This window comes from Xenopus laevis, chromosome 1S (genome assembly GCF_017654675.1).
Source record: "Xenopus laevis strain J_2021 chromosome 1S, Xenopus_laevis_v10.1, whole genome shotgun sequence".
NCBI lineage: Eukaryota > Metazoa > Chordata > Amphibia > Anura > Pipidae > Xenopus > Xenopus laevis.
In genome coordinates, this window is record NC_054372.1 from 103,110,508 (window position 1) to 103,132,815 (window position 22,308).

Below are 22,308 nucleotides of genomic sequence, written 5' to 3' on the forward strand. Positions count from 1 at the left end.
CAGCAGCCCCCAAAGTGTTTCAGAAGTGCGCAGATGTGGTGCAAGTACCCGTTTGGAGTGTTCCCTCAGTAACGCAGAGGTGGGCGACAGTGAAGTATCTGAGGCCCAGACAGAAGGAGGGAGCTCCGGTGCTAGTGCTGAGGAAAAGGACAAGATGGCGTCCGCAAGCAGCAGCAGTGAGGCTTCAGGTGAGACTCTGAGAACTGCAGCTCCAGCACATTGTTACACCAACAACACTGAGACAAACACTGTGGAGGAAGTGACTAGCAGGGAGGCAAGCGTGAAGGATAGTCCTGCTAAACATATGGCAAGGCTTGAGGCGCTGTGTGGCCAGCTTGCTGTGGCAGTGGCAGAGGGGGCGCTGGATGGCACAGAGGAGACCAGGACTGGGGCACGGGTGAGTGGAGCACTGGCTAATGACTCTTCTAATGTGACTAGTAGTGGACACACTGTTAACACCTCACACATCATTGAATCACTCAGAGCTATGGAACTGTTAAGTAACAGGAGAAATACTTTGGAAAAAAACATTGAGAGGGAACTTTCAAATGTTAAATCTGCTAAGGGACATTTCAGAGCTCAAGGCATCAGGAAACTGGCAGAAATGAATAAAGAACTGGAGGAGGTGGTGGAAAATATGGAGGCTTTGTTATTAGTGATTAAACCATGGGAGGAGGTGTATAAAAACAAGGAACGGTTTAAACAAATGTCCAGTGGAGGGAAAAAGACCTTTGAATCCTCTTATTTGGATTTTGTGCTGAATGAAGGTGGGGGGGAATCAGATGATAATGGTGCAAATAATTTGTCTGAAACAAATGGAAAAGAAAGGAATGAAAATGTTTTGTTTAACAACAAGGAATGTGCAGTCTCTGAAGGGAATGTAAATGAGGTGGAGGGGGAGGGGGAGACACAAGCTGCTGAGAATGAAGCAACTAGTGCTTTACCTGAGGAAAAAACACAACAATTTGCTCAAAATGGAGTTGATCCTGAACAAGGTAAACAGGATAGTAGGTCTTTCTGGGAGAAAAGGAAATTTTTTGCAAGGCAGGAGGAATCATTTCATGATGGGCTCACTTTCAAAAGGAGAAATGTGGTTAAAATCAAATGGGAGGGAGAAAAGGAGAAATCACCAGGTAGCCGCTATGTGTGTAAAAACTTAATCAAACAATCAATGGGATTTACTCCTGCAGATGTTTTTGCTTTTGTAAATGTGTCGGATATTGATTTTGAAATAAGTTTCAAGTTGTCTCAAGGTTTAGACAGATTTTGGAATTTATATCAAGATAAAAAGACATCCTCAGCATGGGAAGGCTTCAGGGCGAGTCCAGTCTCAAAACCAGAAGTAAAAACAGTAACAATCTTTTTTAAGAATGAGTCTGTCCCTCCTGCTGATGTGTTAGTCTGGTTAAAGAGACAATGCAATGTTTTGACGCCTTTAAAACCTGTATATAATGAGGAAGGATTTTGGGTGGTGGGTTGGAAGGCTCAAGTGAGGCTAAATGTGCAAAACAACATGACACAGCATCTCCCAAATTCATTTTTTATAGGCAGAGAAAGGGGTGTTTGCTTTTATCCAGGGCAGCCCCGTCAATGTTATAAGTGTGGATCAAGGAGGCATTTGGCGGGAGACTGTACAATAAAGATGTGCACATTGTGTGGGGCCCAGGGGCATGTCAACAAAGACTGCGAGAATGTGAGGTGTAACCTGTGTGCGGAACTGGGTCATACACACCGTGATTGTCCTAATGCCTGGCACAATATTGTTAAACTTTGCCCAAGAATAGAGGAGGAAATATTTCAGGAAGATGTAACAGAAGAAAGGCGGGAGGAGGAAGGGAACAATGAGGTTGCCCCCTGTCAAAGTAAAGAAAACCAAAAGGCAGAAAGTACTGTTACATCAGTGCAGGGAAGGGGGGATGACTGGAAGGTGGCAGGAAAAAAGGCAGGAAAAAAAGCAGGTAAAATGATCTTAGAAAGTGAAATCAAAACTTCAAACAGATTTGAATTGCCCTCAGGAAAGTCATGGGGGGATTTGGCAGAGGAGGAAGAGGAATTGAGAAGGATTGGTGAAGAGAAAAAAGGGATGAAGGGAACAAAAAGGAGGTAAAAAAGAGAGTCAAGGAAAGGTCAATTAAAAAGAATGTGGTACCCCCCAGCAGTGGTTTGGGCAAAAGAAAGAAAGATTCTGTATTAGAATCTGAGGGTCCATCAAATGTGGAAAAAGGAATTGTGGAGGAGCAAGGGAAGAAAAGGAAAGGAAGGATAGATAGTGAGGAAGAGTGGGAGTCCATTGATGAGGAGGATCTCCTGGTGGAGGGGGAGTCGTTGGGGGGCATGGGGAAACCCCAGTATAAAAGACATGCAGAACACAATCCTGTGAGAACAACTAACTCTCCAAGATGCCTGAACAAATAATTAAATTTAGTACTATAAATGTGTGTAGTATTAAAAATGTTAAAAAAAGACGGGAAGTGTTTAGTAACTTGGAGAAAGAAGAAAATGACATTTATTTTTTGCAAGAAACAAGACTAACCAATAAGATAGAGATTTTTAATGCAAAAAGGGACTGGCAGTTGGGTCCATCATTTTGGTCCATAGCAGAGGAAACAGCAGGGGGGGTGGGAATTCTTTTTAAGGGATTCTCAGACATTAAGGTTAAGAGATTTTTAGAGCTTAAAGTGGGTAGATGTATTTTACTAGATGTAAATATAAAAGGAGAAAGTTACAGACTTATAAATATTTATGCCCCTCATGCAGTGATAGAAAGAAAAGATCTGTTAGAAGAAATAAAACAATACTTGTGTGTTTCTTGCCAAGTCATTTGGGCTGGTGATTTTAACCAGACCTTAAATCCAGGAGATAGAACTGGGAGATATAACAAATATGAAGGTGCTTTCTTGTTAGGTATAATTAAGCAGGCGGGTTATATTGATGTGGCTACTTGGGGAGGGAGGAAAGCAGTACATACATACTTTTGCTCCAATAGAAGTAGTCGTATTGATATGATATTTGTAAAGGAAGGGGAGGTCTTCTCTGATGTGAAGGAATCATCAGTAGATTTCTCAGATCATTTAATGTTATCCTTTACAGTGGGAACATCAGATCTTCCCAAGAGAGGCAAAGGACTGTGGAGGCTGGGAATTGGGTCTCTTAAAGAAGCAGCAGAGGATGGCTCTTTTAAGGTGTTTTTTGAAGCCTTGTGGTCAAAATTCTTTTTCTTTGATTCTGTGGTACACTGGTGGGAGGAAGCAAAAAAAGAAATCCGAACTTTCTTCACAAAACTATCTGTTAAACGGGAGGGTTTAAGATCTAAAACATACCAGTCTCTGAGGAAGAAGTTGGAAACCTTAATTTCGGCCGGGGTGGTGGGGGAAAAAATTGCCCGGTTGAAATATCTGATTAGACAGCATCAGTACAGTCGCAAGGACTCTATGATTCTGGAGAGAGATTTTGGGGCAAAAAACTCCCCTGATCCTTTTCAGAATTGTAGAGAGACCTTTAAGAAAAAGCAGGTGACTGGCCTTATTGACTCCGAGGGAGTTATACAGAAATCCAGGGAGGGTATCCTCGGGGTTGTAAGGTCGTACTATGCTGATCTGTTCAGAAGTAAAACTTTGGAGAGGGAAAGGACTGAAAACTTTTTAAAGGCGACCCCAGGACCTGATACAGTAAATTTGGACTTTTCCCCATTGACAGCAAATATTGAGGAGGAAGAGGTGGCGGGTGCGATTGATAAAATGCACAACAAGAAAGCTCCAGGGCCTGATGGGCTAACAGCAGAGTTTTATAAGACCTTTAAATCGCTGTTAGTCCCGGTGTTAGTTAAGATCTTTAATGAATGTTTGGAGAGGGGTATGCCTGAGTCAATGAGGTGTTCTTCTTTAATTTTGCTGTCAAAGGGGAAGGATGATGAGAAGGTTGAGAACTGGAGGCCGATTGCCCTTCTCAATTCTGACAGAAAGATTCTGGCGCGGATTCTTTTTTCACGTTTGATTTTGTTTTCTGGCACTTTATTATCGTCCTGTCAGTTCTGCACGGTGAAGGGGCGGAGCATCTTTGGGGCCCTCCTTACTTTAAGGGAAGCCTTGGAGTCATGCAAAGCTCATGGGTGGGGAAAATACCTGTTGTCTTTGGATCAAACTAAAGCTTTTGATAAGGTTAACCATGACTATCTATGGGCTGTTTTGTCTAAATACGGCATCCCAGGCAAATTCATTAGTTGGTTAAGGATTTTGTATGAAGGGGCAAAAAGCTTCCCACTGATTAATGGCTGGCAAGGTGAAACCTTTGATGTTGGGGCCGGGGTGCGGCAGGGCTGCCCTCTGAGTCCTCTTCTCTATGTATTTGCTCTGGATCCCTTCCTGAGGATGCTGGAGGAGAAGGGCATGGAGGGGGTCTGTGTGCCTGGCGGGCAGCCACTCAGGTTTGTAGCCTACGCGGATGATGTGTCAGTGGTCATTTCTAAGCAGGCGGAGGTTGAGGTGATCACTGATTGTATCAGAAGCTACTCAAGGGCCTCTGGATCCTCAGTTAATCATGAAAAGTCGGAAGCTTTTTGGACTCTAGGAGGGGAACCGGATTTTCAGGCCGGAAATTTCCCAGTGGCCCCAGAGCAGGTTAAAATCTTGGGAGTAAAATTTGGAAGGGATGATAATAGCAGATTAAATTGGGAAGAGAAAGTGGATGTTGGTTTGGCAAAAGTTCAGCGTTGGAGATCTTGGAAGCTGACCTATAGAGAAAGGGTTAATCTGATCAAGACCTTTTTGATCCCATTGTTTCTTTTTGTTGCTTATGTGTTTCCCTTGCCAGAATCTCTCTATGCTCGGGTTTACAGTTTGTTTTTCCAGATGCTCTGGGGGAGTAGGCTGAACCCGGTAAAAAGAGGGGTAACATTCCTACAGAAGAAAGAGGGAGGTCTAGGGATGGTTTGTCCAATTGCCTTCTTTGGCACCATTTTTCTTAAATTCAATTTTGGGAATCTGGGTCAAAGGACGTGTTCTCTGTGGGAAAACTGTGTCAGATCCTGGGTTTCGCCTTTTATCAGAGACTGGGTGGAGGGCGGTAGAGTGAAGGGGGTCCGGATCAGGGGGGGAGGTTTTCCGCAACATATTGCGTTAGGTTTAAAATTGTTGAAAAAGTGGGGTTTAGGTTTCAATGATATTGAAAACTTATCAAGAAAACAGTTGTATGAACAAGTGCTAAGCTCCTTTTTTGTTGTCTCTTTGAGTCCAAAAGATTGCCCTGTAAAAGTCATGGGGGAATGCATTAAGTTTTTGAATGGAAAAAGACTCCCAGAAAAAATGTTTGATAACGCATGGTTGGCCCTACAGGGGAAGTTATTTGTAAGGGGAAATTTAAGTTATCTAAGTACAGTAAATAGTTTATGCCCCTGGGACTGTGGAAAAGAAGAAACAGTAGATCATTTCTTATTAGAATGTTCAGTCTCAAAAGCCCTTTATGATCAAGTTTTAACAACTTTGGGAATCAATAATTTCTGTAGAAACACTTACGGGGAAAGAGCCTATGGAATTGTAACTAATGACCATCCTCTGGATAAAGAGACCCTGTTTGTTATTTTCTCAGTTGTTCGATATTTCTTATGGATGAGGAGATGTGGTAAAACTTTTGGGAGAGAAGAAGGATCTATAGATTTGACAACCAAAAAGATTTTGAAAGAATTATACCTGATAAAATTGAAAGAAATAAATATCAATAAAGAAAACAATAAATTGTGGAGGGGGGTAGATTTTTCATGGGAAAAAACTATGGATTTTTGAATATGTATCTGTTGTATGTTTTGATTTGTTTGTTATGACATTTTGATTTTGTTTATTGTTATTGTTCATATTTTTAATAAAAAAATCCCTATCCAATTCCCATTGTAAGCAGCAGTTCTGTCCTGCTTTATGGCTGAGATTCTAGCTATCTGTACAATAGGGCATTCTCTCCCAGTGGCACAGATCCTATCAGCTCTGTAAGGCTATTAATTTAATATTCATGCAACTATTTATTCTTTCTATTCAGGCCCTCTCCTCAGATCCTCAAATCAATGCATGGTTGCTAGGGTAATTTGGACCCTAGCAACCAGACTGCAGAAACCACAAATGGAGAGCTGCTGAATAAAAATTGCAAATTGTGTCAGAACATCACTCTCTACATCATACTAAAATTTAGCTTAAAGGTGAACAACCACTTTCAAAAAAAGATGTGTATGAAATATATAGCATACACAACATTACCATTGAAATGTATAGGAACTGTGGTAAAAGGGAAACTTGTCGATTCATACATTGTCTGAGCAAACACTCTTGCAGTAAACATTGCAGCACTGATGTTTGCAGAGGTTAACAGAGTCCCAGTCCCATTATCCGCAAGTAAACTGTGTCACAATTTTAGGCAGATTAGCAGTATAAGAAAGTTAAGTGAACTTTGTACAGGGAGAAATCAAAGCGCTTCAGCTCAGTTGTCAGTTCACCCCCCTCCACCAGCAACCAATCCCCTTCACCTGTGAAGGAGTTTAACCTGCTTGCTGGGTACTACAGACTTGTTCACTTCCTAGTGAGCTCCACAGCAATAAGGGCCTGCAGTTATTGTATATCATGGGTCTCCCGGAGCCGGCAGGGCCATTCCTGCTCTCTCTCACCGCTTTGCCAGTCTCCTATGTGGTGAACTCCCTTTCTGTTGCATCAGAGTAAGTACTCGGTAACTAAAACTGACTGCGGACGTGAATGTGCGGTAGCGAGAGAGTCGCAGAGTGTGTTTGAGTTTACAGCCATGCAGACAATCAGTAGTTACAATATTTCCAGTAGAAAACAGGCTGTCTCCCACCGTCCCTGGGCTATGATATAAAATACTACTCCCATCACTCGTAGAGTTAGAGCTTAGCAAGTAGTAAAGGGCAGGTAGCATGTAGATTTGGCAGCATGCCTGTGGCTCAGGTATAGGGCAAAGGGGGGGGGGGCACTTGACTAGGAGGGGTGGATGAGCGCTGCCTGCATCGGTGCATTTCTAGTACTTTTACTCTGCTCTGCCACCCTGAAGCCCTGGTCCCTCCTAGCATTATTTTCCCATTACACAAAAGTCCTTGTACAGCAAAGCAGATCATAATATTACTGAAATAATTGGCTGCATTCTGCCCACCCGTAGCTATCTGTATAACAGAGCATTCTATCCCAGTGGCACAGATCCTATTGGATTACCATTGTAAGCAGCTGTTCTGTCCTGCTTTATGGCTGAGCTTTTAGCTATGGGTGAAAGTGAAAGTTCATCCTTTGATAAATACGCCTTTCAAAATCCCATAGAAATTAATGGAGAGTGGCGGAATTTCACTCTAGAGGACTGTGGCGATCTCTTCACTATTTGATAAATATTACTCCATTTCTTTGAATTAAAAATGCCTTTATTGCATTATATTTTGGGCATTACGCTACGTTTCAGACACTCCTTCAATGAATGTCTCATTTCAAGCTAAATGAGACATTCATCCAACAGTAGGCCTCTATCTTTATTTTGATTTCTTGGGCAAAATAAATGATACATTTATATACTTTGTGAACTATACTTGTGAATAGAATACCTTGTATACCTTATAATACTAATGGGTTATTTAAGTCCGATTTTTTTCTGGTCAGAGTTTTAAAGGGATAAACACCAGTTTTTGGTGGGGGGAAAAAAAGTAACATTTTTAAAAATGTAATAAACCCCGAAACTGCTAAAAATCCAAATACAAAAGTACTACTTCTCAAACCTGCCGTGGTCATGTATAAATCAGTGGATGATATCCCTTTTACAATTGGAAGAGATCATGATCTGCGCTGGGTTTCGAATGATTATCGGAAAAAAATCATGGTTTTTAGGTGTCAAATCCGAAAAATTCATACGATTCAGATTTTTTCACGACCTTAAAGTCTTTTCCTGCACCAGATTAGTTCTATTTGATTCATTTATAAATAAGGTAAAAAGGTGGATGGTTCGAAGTGGTTTTACCAAAATAATGACAAATTTTCAGATTTTAGTAAATAACCCTAGTAAATAACCTTAGTGTTCTTACTGTTCTTATAGCTAAAACAAACTTCCACAAAAATGGATTTTCCCACTCATTTTAATCCTATCTAGAAATGAATCCATTGTAAATGTCACTGCTACTGGCTCTTTGTAGTTCGAGTAACAAATGAAATATGTTGTTGCTAATGTCCTAGTAGGGTCCTGTCCCACAAATATTGCTACAATTAGAATAACTGTTTAACTCAAAGTCCTGACCCCCCTTTTTTTAATTATCTCAAGGTTTTGGATAATGGTCCTTACAGCATTAGGGGGTTAATTATACCATTTTAGGCAAGAACACACACGTTAATTAGGTGGCTCTGACCTGTAGAGGACAAATTATTGCCTTTCACTAGAATATAAAAAGGCAATGCTGTTTAATGATGGTGAAACTATTCAGTCCTATTTTTACACACTACAGACAATCCACAACAAATTGCAAAATCTAGCATCCTAGGATACAAGGGGGACACAAAACTTAACGTTTAAAATAGACACTAAACTTAGTCTTACTGGGACCCCAAGATATAAACTTACAGGATTGTGCTCTCAACTGTTACTCTGAAACCTGAGTGGTATTCTGTTCATTCAAACAGTACCACACTCAGCTAGTGGGATGATATCCCCAATCATTCTACTTAGAATATGAAAGACACTTGCCTCTATATTACTTACTAACAGTGTGTCCTTTTGTTTATTGCTTTCAGCCCCATCTCTATAGCTGGTATTGGTGCATTTGTCCTCCTTGCTTTGCTGGTTCTGTTATTTCTCCTTCTCCAAGGAAGTCCTCCTAAGGATCCTTTATTCTATGGTAAGAACCCACTTGTACTTATTCTGGCTTGAGGCTGACCCTCACACTCACTAAATATGTTGTCCTCAATTAGTAAGGGTTCTTAATCAAAGGCTTTATTGCAAAATTAATCCAGTGAACTATGTATCTGCTTCTAGTTAAGAACACTCTGTATCTGCTACCATACACTGTAAGCTAAAGTGCTGCCCAGCAAGTGCCTACATACTTATAGAGGCTTACTAATTGCTTTTGGGATCATGTATTGATTGCAATATTCCAGTAAAGCATTTTTCAATTTGCTTTCCAAGAATGTCCACATACAAAATGAATTTAAAAAAAATGTTCCATAGTATGTCTTTAACTTAAATGATTCTTGTTTCCAACTCTTCCAGTTTTTGCTGTTTTCTCCTTCACAAGTGTCATTGACCTGATAATATGGCTGGAAGAAGATGGTTATATCAGTGGGTTTATGGAGTTTTATATGAAAGAGGTAAGAGCCAGTTACAGGAAAACTGTAGCTGATATTTGAATCCCACGTCTTGGCAAATTGTGCTGTTCCTACCCCTCATACTCTTCTTAAATGTACCTAGCTGATTATATATAATATTTCATCCCTAGGTCCTCTGTAAGGCACTGCATACAGCTAATCAAAATTCTGTCAGTATTACCTTAAGGGAAATTCGTTCTAGTCATCTATTTAAAAGAAACTACATTTAGCATATTATTTTTAACACAGGAAACCCAGGTATGTATTTGCCCTAGCCTATTTTATTGGTTAACACACACAAAGAAGTAGGGCTTACCATTCAAACTGCAATTCAATACAGTTTGTGGAAGAGCTTCCATAAGCCCTGCAACGGCATAAAAACTTTTTGGTTCTGTTTATGAATGTTACAAAACTCTCTCTCATATCTGCCATAGTTTGTATCTGTTGTGTTTCTTTTATGTTTTTCCTGTAGGGGGAGCCATATCTCCGTACTGCACATGGACTCCTCATCTGTCTGTGGGATGGCACTGTGCATTACCTACTGTACCTTTTTATGTTGGCAGCCATTGCCAGAGGGTAAGAAAAGTTTGAACCACCACACTGAAATTCTTTAGCTATTTTGCTCCCATATATCAATTATCACCCTTGCTACAGATTAAATAGTCTATGTGGCCCAAATTTCCTAACAAGCTTTATTTATTTGGCTGATTCAGACCAATTAATTTCACAAAACTGTCATGACCCTGCACTATAATTACAGCTTTGTGAGGAAAAAAACAAACTTTATATTTATATAATATTATATATATATATATATATATATATATATATATATATATATATATATATATATAGTCCGTTCGTGGAGCGCACACCATAAGATAAATAACAACCTGGGTGCCAGCCTAAATACAAGCGATAGAATCCATCCAAAGGTGACGGCACTCACAGGAAAAGAAATTACAATAGTTCAATAAGGTGAAACCAAAAAGGTTTATTGCGATCCAACGTTTCGGTTCCTTCTTGGAACCTTCGTCAGGGAAAGAAAACAGAACACAAATAAACCCTGCACTGATTTGTTTGTGTTCTGTTTTCTTTCCCTGACGAAGGTTCCAAGAAGGAACCGAAACGTTGGATCGCAATAAACCTTTTTGGTTTCACCTTATTGAACTATTGTAATTTCTTTTCCTGTGAGTGCCGTCACCTTTGGATGGATTCTATATATATATATATATATATATATAATATTTTTATATTATTATTGTTTACTCATTATTTGCAGTAAATAGCAGTGTCATATATCACACTGCTTTTACAGATAATATATATCATTTATGAGGGGAACTCCCAGTTTTTCAAAAGGTAAAAATCTAGTTGTCTACTGTGGCCACGCTGAGCTGTGGAATTTTCCTCTACCCAAACTGTAAGCTCTGGTAAATATGCATGGGGCTTGATACTACGATTTTGCTGTAGATTTTGAAGAGTTGTGTCATGATTATTGCAGAATTCAGTGCTAACGCAGGTTCCCTTTCTTCCCCTCTGTAGGAAAAATTACAGAGCAGTGGGTCTTTTCTGGCTAGGATCTCTGTGCATGAGTATGCTGATTTTCCTCCTTGGAAATGTGATTGGTAAGGCAAAGAGCTCTATAGCCCCTATTCTGCTAATGTATTTGAGCTCCCTTTTTAGCATGAAGCAAACATATGGGCAAATTTGGTCTGGCAATTTGGGAATTTAATACCAAGTTGGAAATAAATATAACTGTGTTCCAAAACATTGTACGCTCTTTTGGACAGGGCATTGTATTGGTTAAAGCTGGCCACAGACGCAAAGATCCGATCATACGAATCAACATACGATCAGACTTTCCCATCTCCCGACCTGCCACTAACCATTTCGATCAAAGTCTTACCATTCCGACCAAATAAAAGTTAAAGAACAGATCAGCTGATGTTCTGCCCCTGACAGCAATTGTACGAAAGTTATGTCCGACCAAAGCTAGTGACAGTCTCCCACTGAAAATCATATGATCTGCAATACATGCAGAGATATTATCGGCAGCCGACAGAAATCCTTTAACCTCTCCGATTGACCAAACGACCGATCTCTGCCGGACGAAAAATGTCGGGACTCTCCACACACACGGTCCGAAAATCGTACAAATCCTCGATTCGTACGACGAGATCTTTGCGTCTATGGCCAGCTGAACAGTCATTATGTATGTAAGTCTGTATGATCTTTGTAAAAACCCATTTATTTTACGGTGTTTTTTGTTTTTTATTTGTTGGCAAACTAAAAATACATGATAATAATATTAAATTGGTGTGCTCACTTTGCAAGGCTGACAAATCCAAGAAATCCAATGTGTAAGGGGTGTTTCTACCCCTCCCCACCACCAGAGAGCACTTACAAGCATTTATATTTTTTATGGTTTTTCATTATATTTTTTATGGTTTTTAATGTTAAGGCTAATAAAGTATTTATTCATCATATCTGTAATAATGTTATTGCCTTTCCATATTATTATTTCTTAACATCTATATATTGTGTAGTCGGGAATGCATTGGAATTTGTTGCATTGCATATTAATAGGGGATCTATTGTACCCATAATGGACATGAGGATAAACTTTTTATCTACTATTCAAATTTGTGTACAGGAAGAGAGCAGCTTAATAGGTTGTATGTGAAAAGGTAGCTGTTATCCCTCTTGTGTGCTGGATATAAAATGAACACCCCAAAAATTCTAAACTGATGCTTTGTAATACAGTAGATTTTTTTCCTGTGTGGCACCGGTTAATGAGAAATATATATATTTCAGGAAAGTATGGGACTGAAATACGACCTGCCTTCTTGCTTAATGTCCCCTATGTGGCACTACCTATATGGGCTGGGTTACGGATATTCCGTGGACACCATTCTGTTCCCAAGATGACACCAGAAAAGGTAAGGGTACTGTGAGTCATTAAAAAGTTTCTGATAGCCCTACTGCACAATCTTTATTTGCCTTCTGCTGCTGTGACTGTTTTTTTTTTTTTTTTAATGTGTACAGGTTGAGGCAGTGCACAGCCAGGGAATCCTTCAGCGGCCCTTGGATATTGCTCTGATTGTGTACCTACTCGGAGCTATCATTTTCACTCTCTTCAGGGGTATGGTAAGGATAAGAAAACTCAGTCCATTGTATTCTACCCTTTTGTGTATTCAGCTAATCAATTAGGCATGTGTTATGTAGTATGATTAGACTCATTGCATAAAACAGAGATAATAACTTTGCTATTCTGATAGCAATGGTGCACCCACCACAGTTAAACTGGCCATAGACGCAAAGATCTGATCGTACGAATCGAGGATTCGTTCGATTTTCAGACCGTGTGTGGAGAGTCCGGACATTTTTCTTCCGGCGGAGATCGGTTGTTTGGTAGATCGGACAGGAGGATTCCTACGTTCGGATCTTTGCATCTATGGGCAGCTTTAATCCCTTGTTAGTATAATACATATAATATATAATAATATTATATATTTTTATTAATGCATATTCCACTTTTAATTTCTGGCAGCTGCTTCCTATTGTAGTATATGATTTGCATACTGCCCCCCCCACAGCTTTCACACTATGTACAATAATAAATGCCATAAAGCAAATGTTTCTGAAATGTGAAGGAAGCGTATATATATGTGTTTTAAATCAGAAGGTTCTTGAGAATGCTTGTAATGAAAATTTTAAACACTATAAAGCACAATGCACTCCCACCTCATTAGCAATAAGCACCCAACTCATGGCACAGCAATGGGACTGGGTGCAGTAGATGTATTAAAACAGCTTTAAGGACTGTAGAAAGCCATGAGAAGGATATGGTTGCCTTCCAAAAAACCCTGAAAATTGGCCTTTGATAAAATTGAATATGTTGACAACATCTCTGATGAAGCCCTGAGTCCATGATTGAACCCCAAGGTAGAAGCAACACAAGTTAATAAGCTATTTCTGACCCATTGTGTGTTGATCTGAAATTAAGTTGGAAAAAGTATGAACTTTCAACTCCTAGTACATTGGCAATCTACCTCCATGTATGGTCCTGGGAGCCCTGATATCCTGTAACCCTGACATGTGGTACAGGCTTTAAGGAACCTATTGGTTGAGTATCCAAGTGAAAGCATGTTAGAAACTACTTTCTACAGGGGATCAAACACATGGCTCCACTGTTTAAGTAAAGAATCCCTCCTTGGAATTTAGTTCTGGGAGGACTAATATTTCTTGTGGTGGTTTGCTCATCTAGACTGGTATCCAAACTGGGTGCTTTCTTTTAGCGCTCTTATTATATGGTCTTCAATATGGATAATCTGTATAGGTGCTGATGTGTCCTTTGGAGGTTTTCTTGAAAATGTTGCTTTAATCGGGGGGGGGGCTTGTCTTCTTTTTTCTATTTCCATTTAGAAAGTCTCCTTTTTTTTAAGATTTATTCTGGGGCTTGTAAGAATGCATGTGTATCTTAAGAATTAGTTGAGATGTATAAGGCACAAGGCTAGTCTCCTCCAAAAGTGTCCGCTTGTTCTACTAGGGCTATTAGAGCATCTTGGATATCAGGCAAGAATCAGGCATCAGGGAAGCAATTGTGGTAGACTTAGGGCCCCATACACGGGCCGATAAAATCTGCCGACAGACTGAGTAGACAGCTTATTGGCCCCAGTGTGGGGATCGCAGCCACATCTGTGCGTCTATGCGGTCCAACCGCCCGTATCGGAATCCATTCTGATCAGCCCAATATCGCACACTTCAATGTGTCATATCGGGGAGAGATGTGTGCATCTCTGCGTCTATGGCCCTGTTTCGTTTCTTATGTTCAGTCATTTCTTACTCTTTATCACCAACTGAGGGAAGCAGGACACAGAGCTGGGATTATAGGAAAGGAATTTCTTGCCTTAAATGTCCTGCCTCCTGAAGAGACAAAAGGGTGTAACCCCACGGTTTATATGGATATCATTAACATTGATTCAACATTGAGTAAAAAAAAATCCACATTTATGTTATTGTTTCATCTTAATAAAATCAATCCCAATGTGTTGATACTGTACTGGAATGTGGCAACCAGCAGTTTTTTTTCCCTGAGAAAAGTAAAGCAATGAATCCTGGTTCCACAGTGATATGATAATTTCCCAATCCTCTTTAGGTTCACAGTATAATTCAACTCCTCCCTCGCTTTGTTCGATGTTGGTAGTGATGGATTCTGGAACAGATGTTTATTTATTTATAACACTCCAACATATTCCGCAACCTTATACAACAGAAGGATGCATACATGAATGTTAACACTACACTTTATTTTTTTATTTATCATTGTAACATGAAAGGGATGGTGTGCCTCATATAATGAAATCTGTTATTATATATATATATATATATATATATATATATATATATATATATATATATATATATATATATATATATATATATATATATATATATTAAAAGACAGATAAGGATATATGCATAAACAAAGGCATACTCCATGATCAAGAAGTAAATGAACTGTGTCCAAAACTAATGCAATTGTGAAGGACTGGCTGCTGATAATAGCAGCTCTTACTGTGAAATAAATTGACTCTGAGAATGAGCTCTTTGGTCAGAATCACAGTGTCATTTTCTTGTGACCTTACACAAGTCATTTTTTTCTCCAAGCATACATAATATAGACTTCAGTCCAGGTAGAAGGGTTCTCAGTAGATTAAACATTTATTGGTATCAATGTAACATTCTGTTTACTCTCATTTTTTTTCTATACAAGACTTGCTTTTATGCATATTGGCATTGGTTGAATTCAGGTGGCTGGATGAAATATGATAACTTTGTTATCTCTGTTATACTTGGACTGTACAAATCTGCTTATGGGCTGTCTTGTTAACTTTCTTGCCAATTTTTATATGCTGTTTTCCATTAACTGGTACATATAAATATACAATTGTCTTTTCCACAGGTCTGTGTTTTTACTCTTGTATAGTAATAATTGTAAATATTGAGGACAGCAGTGGTATCAACTCTTGTCCTGTTTTAATAATTTTCCTCTCTTGTGTCCCCAGCTGGTCCTGGATTGCCCTTCTGACTCTTGCTTTACATACATCTACCAGTATGAGCCATACTTGAAAGATCCAGTAGCATATCCTAAGGTTCAGGTTAGTTCTTTATGTTCAGGTACTGGTACAGCTATGGGATTGGTTATCCGGAAACCATCGACTCCATTTTGTCCAAATAATTCAAAAAATTATTTCCTTTTTCTCTGTAATAGTAAAACAGTAACTTGTACAAGATCCAAACTAACATAATAATTCTTTATTTGAAGCAAACCCACCTATTGGGTTTATTAAATGTTTACATAATTTTCTAATAGACTTAAGGTATAAAGATCCAAATCATGGAAAGATCAGTTATGCGGAAAGCCCCAGGTCCAGAGAATTTTGGATAACTGGTCCCAAATCTGTACTGTACATTTAATTTGTGGTCATGAGATTGTGATCTGTGTTTTAGAGCCATAATGGCAGGCAGCCGATAGCCAGAGGACTATGAGTTTCAGTGAGCTATTGCAGAAATTCTTATTTTATCACAATAATAGCAGAATTTGTCCAGGTGCTTTAAGTTAATGGCATATAGGACAGTTTCAGGTGTTTGGTAGCTATGTAGGTAGGTGACAAATTGCTTGAAATGGTCCAGCCATTCTCAGTGAATGGGAATTGATGACAGCATGGGAAGTGCTGTCAATGACAGGTGCATATTGCTTAAAAATCATTATTCTCATTTTAGAGGTTTTCAAAACCATGACTATACTCAAATTTCCTAAAACCACAAATGTCATGGAACTTATTAATAGATCCAAATATAAAAAATCCAAACAAAAAAAAAAAAGCGCTGAACAATGTGCTAAAAAATACGAATACCTCTAAAAACCTCTAAAAATTCTAGTTTTTCAGACAATTCCTAGTGGATAAAAACCTCTGAAAGTCCAAGCAGTCCAATAAAATCAACACAGCTCCCATTGACCTCAATAGGATCTCAACAACTTTTACTTGGGGAATTTTTGATAAATCAAAGGTGTTCCTGCCTTCTTAAAGGGTATGTAAAGGCAAAAAAATAAAATACCATTTTTGAAATGTATCTCCAATATACTTGATTAAAAATGTGTACTGTTTTTATAAGAAACCTGACTGTACGCAGTGAAATTCCCCCTTCGTTTAACTTGCTCTGACTGCTAGGAAACTTCATGGCAGAAATTATTTGACTTGAAAATTTATGACAATCCCTAAGCTTAACCTCCCAACAGACACCCAGACCACACTGAGCATGTGCGTAGTCTTGGTCTTGCAAAGATGTTTAACATAGTTACAAGATGACAGCTCCCTGCAGGCAACTGCCACAGTAATCCTAAATCTGGTAAATAGAATAGAATAGATAGTTTTGCACTGGCGGTTGCTCTATTGACTAACTTTTAATAGTGTACACAGTAAGATTTACTTTTTTGACAAGGAATGTAGGGAATGTAAGTAGCCAAATTGACACATGTACAGGCCAGTTGGAAAAAACAACCGCATCAACATGCTGTTCATAATGGGCATCTATGCAGACCAGTAGGGAGATGCCCACATCAACGCACTGATGTAGTCCCTGCCAACTGGAATTTTAAAACTGATAGATATATGGGCGATACACTGCTGAAGACTGCAGGTTAAATCTGCCCATGTATGGCCATAACCTTTGTTGGCTAGCTAAGTTTGTCAGTATACCAAAGGATGGAATGTTATGAAAGGTGGCCGCATGTTATATATCATAGCTGTTTGGGTACCATGGATTTGTTACTTGGTCAGTATTTTTCAGCATGGTCTACAATATCTCATCTATTGCCAAAGCTAATTAGTCTAAGACATCACCAATAACATTAATAAGGGTTACAAGTGTCTGCATGCATAAAGGCCAGGCCTGGGGTTCAAAATAGGCCCTAACTTTCAAGTACACAGAGGTGCAAAATACCCCCACCAGCCCATTAAACAGTGCAGTAGCCCTTTTGGCATTTACCAGAAATCACATATTGCCAGTATGGGCCTGATAAAAGGTCAGGGCTGCCCTTAAAACCTATTGGGTCTCATTCTACTTAGCTGGCAGACAACCTCCTGCTGCAGGTCCGGTTTCTTATCCGTTTTTGACTGGCCACTTGGGTAGTGGGCCCTGCTTACTAGAACATAAACCTGTTCTGCTCAGGCCAGGCCCCAGTCCACCCAAGCTTTCCTTGGCTTGTCCAAACCTACCGATTCTTGGCTGAACACTACCCCTTCTGAAACGTTGATCATAGGTATTTTCATCAGTGTTAAGTAGTGGGAATAAAAACCGCCTCTAGTCGATAGGTGTTTGTTCTTAACTTGTTTCAGATACTGAAACTGTTTCTGCATCTGGTTCTGCAAAGTTTATGCTTTAGAGTGAGTAGCTGATATGTTGAGTTTGCCTTTCTAAAATGAATAGCTAGGGCATTTTGCCTATGAAATCTTATGGACACACAAAGTTAATCTCTGCAAACACACACTGATCATTATTTTATGCTTCTAGATGCTGGTCTGTATGTTCTACGTGCTTCCATTTCTTTGTATGTCTGTCTATGCTTTGTTAAATCCTGGATGCTCATGGATGTTGGACTGGACTTTGATATATGCTGGGGCAATTGCACAAGTAAGGAAATATTAAATTGACACTACATGCTTGGTCAATTTTTTCAACAACTTTTTGACTTGAATCCATGTTTGTGTTTTATACGTAACTGCACTCTGTGCACACAATTTCTGTATTTTCCACAGGCCCAGTTTGCCCACATGGGATCTTCTCTCTATCACCGAACCCCCTACACATATCGCGTCCCTCATGATGCTTGGTGGATGTTTGTGATATCGAACAGCCTGTACACTCTTGGCTTTCAGTTCCTTGCATTCCGCTGTCTGAAGAACCCAGCCTTCTTCCTCAGGAAGTCATATCACTCTGCTGAGGAGGACAAAAAACTGAATTAGGGTTAAAAGAAAGGCCGGTGAAGGGCTGTGCTGTTTAGAGGAGTAAGTATGAAAGTACAAGAGAAAGATAACTGCCTGTCATGCTGTTTATGGGTCTGGGGAAATACAACTGGAGCTTTTTGAAATGGATGCTGATCAGTAACAAAGTATAGCAGGAGTATTAAACATCTGTGATTGCACTGAAGGCTGAAAGAGATATCTTTGTAAAAGGGAAACTATACCCATAAATAGCAACTATTACTTAACTAGCATCACTGAGGCGCTGCACTCCTTGCATTGTTATAAAGAGACCCATTCATTGTTGAAGGGTATTCCTTTTTAAAAACTTTTTTTTTTTTTGGATTTCAAGTGGCGGAACTACCGGGCCCTGGCCAAATCGCACCCCTTCAGGACTCCCCGGGAGCAAGTGAGCCAATGATTACTAGCAAAAAACGCGTATGGAGGGGGCCCAGCTGAACGTCGCGCAACAGCCCGCCCACCTCTAGTTACATTACTGTGGATTTCACTTGTTTTTCCGTAAAATTAGACCAGTGGCATATGATGCTGTTTTATAACAGTTCAACAGCGTGACCTTCAGCCAGTGTTTTCCCATTGATATCGTGCTTTAGCACAATTGCTCACTGGAACAACTATTACCTGAAAACACATCTGTTCATGTGAACTAAACTTTGTGCTCTTTGTTTTTGTCTGTCGTCAGTGTTGGTTCATTGTGATCCCTGAGGATATACTGGACATTCAACAACAATTTGGGCAGCTGGAGTAATAGTCCTATTTCTTGTATTTATTAAAAAAAAGTACATACAAAGACTTCAGCATATAGGTCCAAACAAATATTTTGGTAAAGCATTTGTTGCCCTGGAAATGTCTTCAAAAAATCTGTCTTGGCATACTTTTGTAATGCAAAAATATAAAATAGTTTTTTTTACCATCTAAAAGTAATATTTATGCTCTTAATAAAATGCCATGTTTTTGTGAATTGCATTTCATGTTTATGTTCTTGCCAAACAAGTGAATAGACAGACCTATTTTCTTTGAACATTTTTGAAAAGGTTTTTATATTAAATAAAAATAAACTTTAACCCCATGTACTTTTTCCTCACTATTATAATAACTGCATATTAAGACATAATATAGGAGCAATAATGTCTCTCTATTTCTGTCTGTATGGGATATTGCAGCAGGTGGTTGCATCAAACCAGAGGTACACTGAGTGCATTGGACTGAATGAGCACTCCAGGGCTAGGCCCCTGTCTCCTGACTACCTTGCAAGCCCATGTGAAAGGCATCTTTTTTTTGTTGTAATATCTGTTTTTATAATTTCATTTCCATGCTTAATATTAGGTCCAAGTTCTCATTCATTTATAAGATTTCATGTCTGTCTTCACACAATACATCACCCCCCCCCTTTAATTGGCTGTAATTTAAATGTAAAAGTAGATTTTTAGTTCCAAACTTAATGTATGTGTAAAGAGGATGGGGGAAAAACTCAAATCATTTTCAAATGTATATAAAAAATGTTTTCCCCTAAATTCTAGACTGGTTTACACAACATTCCACACTGTTTTTAAGAACCAGTATTTTTTTTGTATTGTGATGACAGTGCCCAAGGCAAAGGTCCTGTCAATCAACCCCCCCCAAATTCATGTTCTGTTTGCCACTGTCCCCACTTACCCACTGCTTGCTTGTCAGTGCAGGACCAGAGTGAGAGAAGGCAGCAGAAGAATGTGCCCCTGGGGCCCAGTACCTGTGCCACTAGTTACCAGTTGGCAGCAAAATGTGGCTCCTGGTACCTTTGAACCAATCTGAATCCAGTTTTCTAAGCATTATTTCTTGTGGTGGTTTGCTCATCTAGACTGGTATCCAAACTGGGTGCTTTCTTTTAGCGCTCTTATTATATGGTCTTCAATATGGATAATCTGTATAGGTGCTGATGTGTCCTTTGGAGGTTTTCTTGAAAATGTTGCTTTAATCGGGGGGGGGGCTTGTCTTCTTTTTTCTATTTCCATTTAGAAAGTCTCCTTTTTTTTAAGATTTATTCTGGGGCTTGTAAGAATGCATGTGTATCTTAAGAATTAGTTGAGATGTATAAGGCACAAGGCTAGTCTCCTCCAAAAGTGTCCGCTTGTTCTACTAGGGCTATTAGAGCATCTTGGATATCAGGCAAGAATCAGGCATCAGGGAAGCAATTGTGGTAGACTTAGGGCCCCATACACGGGCCGATAAAATCTGCCGACAGACTGAGTAGACAGCTTATTGGCCCCAGTGTGGGGATCGCAGCCACATCTGTGCGTCTATGCGGTCCAACCGCCCGTATCGGAATCCATTCTGATCAGCCCAATATCGCACACTTCAATGTGTCATATCGGGGAGAGATGTGTGCATCTCTGCGTCTATGGCCCTGTTTCGTTTCTTATGTTCAGTCATTTCTTACTCTTTATCACCAACTGAGGGAAGCAGGACACAGAGCTGGGATTATAGGAAAGGAATTTCTTGCCTTAAATGTCCTGCCTCCTGAAGAGACAAAAGGGTGTAACCCCACGGTTTATATGGATATCATTAACATTGATTCAACATTGAGTAAAAAAAAATCCACATTTATGTTATTGTTTCATCTTAATAAAATCAATCCCAATGTGTTGATACTGTACTGGAATGTGGCAACCAGCAGTTTTTTTTCCCTGAGAAAAGTAAAGCAATGAATCCTGGTTCCACAGTGATATGATAATTTCCCAATCCTCTTTAGGTTCACAGTATAATTCAACTCCTCCCTCGCTTTGTTCGATGTTGGTAGTGATGGATTCTGGAACAGATGTTTATTTATTTATAACACTCCAACATATTCCGCAACCTTATACAACAGAAGGATGCATACATGAATGTTAACACTACACTTTATTTTTTTATTTATCATTGTAACATGAAAGGGATGGTGTGCCTCATATAATGAAATCTGTTATTATATATATATATATATATATATATATATATATATATATATATATATATATATATATATATATATATATATATATATATATATATATATTAAAAGACAGATAAGGATATATGCATAAACAAAGGCATACTCCATGATCAAGAAGTAAATGAACTGTGTCCAAAACTAATGCAATTGTGAAGGACTGGCTGCTGATAATAGCAGCTCTTACTGTGAAATAAATTGACTCTGAGAATGAGCTCTTTGGTCAGAATCACAGTGTCATTTTCTTGTGACCTTACACAAGTCATTTTTTTCTCCAAGCATACATAATATAGACTTCAGTCCAGGTAGAAGGGTTCTCAGTAGATTAAACATTTATTGGTATCAATGTAACATTCTGTTTACTCTCATTTTTTTTCTATACAAGACTTGCTTTTATGCATATTGGCATTGGTTGAATTCAGGTGGCTGGATGAAATATGATAACTTTGTTATCTCTGTTATACTTGGACTGTACAAATCTGCTTATGGGCTGTCTTGTTAACTTTCTTGCCAATTTTTATATGCTGTTTTCCATTAACTGGTACATATAAATATACAATTGTCTTTTCCACAGGTCTGTGTTTTTTACTCTTGTATAGTAATAATTGTAAATATTGAGGACAGCAGTGGTATCAACTCTTGTCCTGTTTTAATAATTTTCCTCTCTTGTGTCCCCAGCTGGTCCTGGATTGCCCTTCTGACTCTTGCTTTACATACATCTACCAGTATGAGCCATACTTGAAAGATCCAGTAGCATATCCTAAGGTTCAGGTTAGTTCTTTATGTTCAGGTACTGGTACAGCTATGGGATTGGTTATCCGGAAACCATCGACTCCATTTTGTCCAAATAATTCAAAAAATTATTTCCTTTTTCTCTGTAATAGTAAAACAGTAACTTGTACAAGATCCAAACTAACATAATAATTCTTTATTTGAAGCAAACCCACCTATTGGGTTTATTAAATGTTTACATAAT

General features: G+C 39.0%; 1 protein-coding gene across 3 annotated transcripts; it reads left to right on the forward strand.

Moving 5' to 3' along the window:
* The first annotated feature begins 215 nt into the window (after positions 1-215).
* On the forward strand, positions 216-22,097 carry LOC108703680 (transmembrane 6 superfamily member 2). Of its 3 annotated transcripts, none has more exons than XM_041580052.1 (11): positions 216-397; positions 8,751-8,854; positions 9,226-9,323; positions 9,793-9,896; positions 10,866-10,948; positions 12,138-12,262; positions 12,369-12,470; positions 15,392-15,484; positions 17,901-18,020; positions 18,146-18,394; positions 18,702-19,767. In XM_041580052.1, the coding sequence occupies exons 1-10, from the start codon at positions 366-368 to the stop codon at positions 18,350-18,352; spliced, it is 1,068 nt and encodes a 355-aa protein (XP_041435986.1). In that variant the 5' UTR covers positions 216-365; the 3' UTR covers positions 18,353-18,394; positions 18,702-19,767. The 3 variants fall into 3 exon arrangements, with proteins under 3 accessions (XP_041435986.1, XP_041435985.1, XP_041435984.1); XM_041580051.1 differs by lacking the exons at positions 216-397; positions 18,702-19,767 and adding exons at positions 6,188-6,691; positions 22,011-22,097; XM_041580050.1 differs by lacking the exon at positions 216-397 and adding an exon at positions 6,191-6,691 and having other exon boundaries at positions 18,702-19,768.
* The last annotated feature ends 211 nt before the right edge of the window (positions 22,098-22,308 follow it).

Excerpts from the sequence above, each read along its gene's own strand:
- LOC108703680 (XM_041580051.1), top strand. The coding sequence starts at position 6,600 with ATGGGTCTCCCGGAGCCGGCAGGGCCATTCCTGCTCTCTCTCACCGCT. Across the intron at positions 12,471-15,391 it reads TCACTCTCTTCAGGGGTATG|CTGGTCCTGGATTGCCCTTC; the intron begins GTAAGGATAAGA and ends TTGTGTCCCCAG. Across the intron at positions 15,485-17,900 it reads TAGCATATCCTAAGGTTCAG|ATGCTGGTCTGTATGTTCTA; the intron begins GTTAGTTCTTTA and ends TTATGCTTCTAG.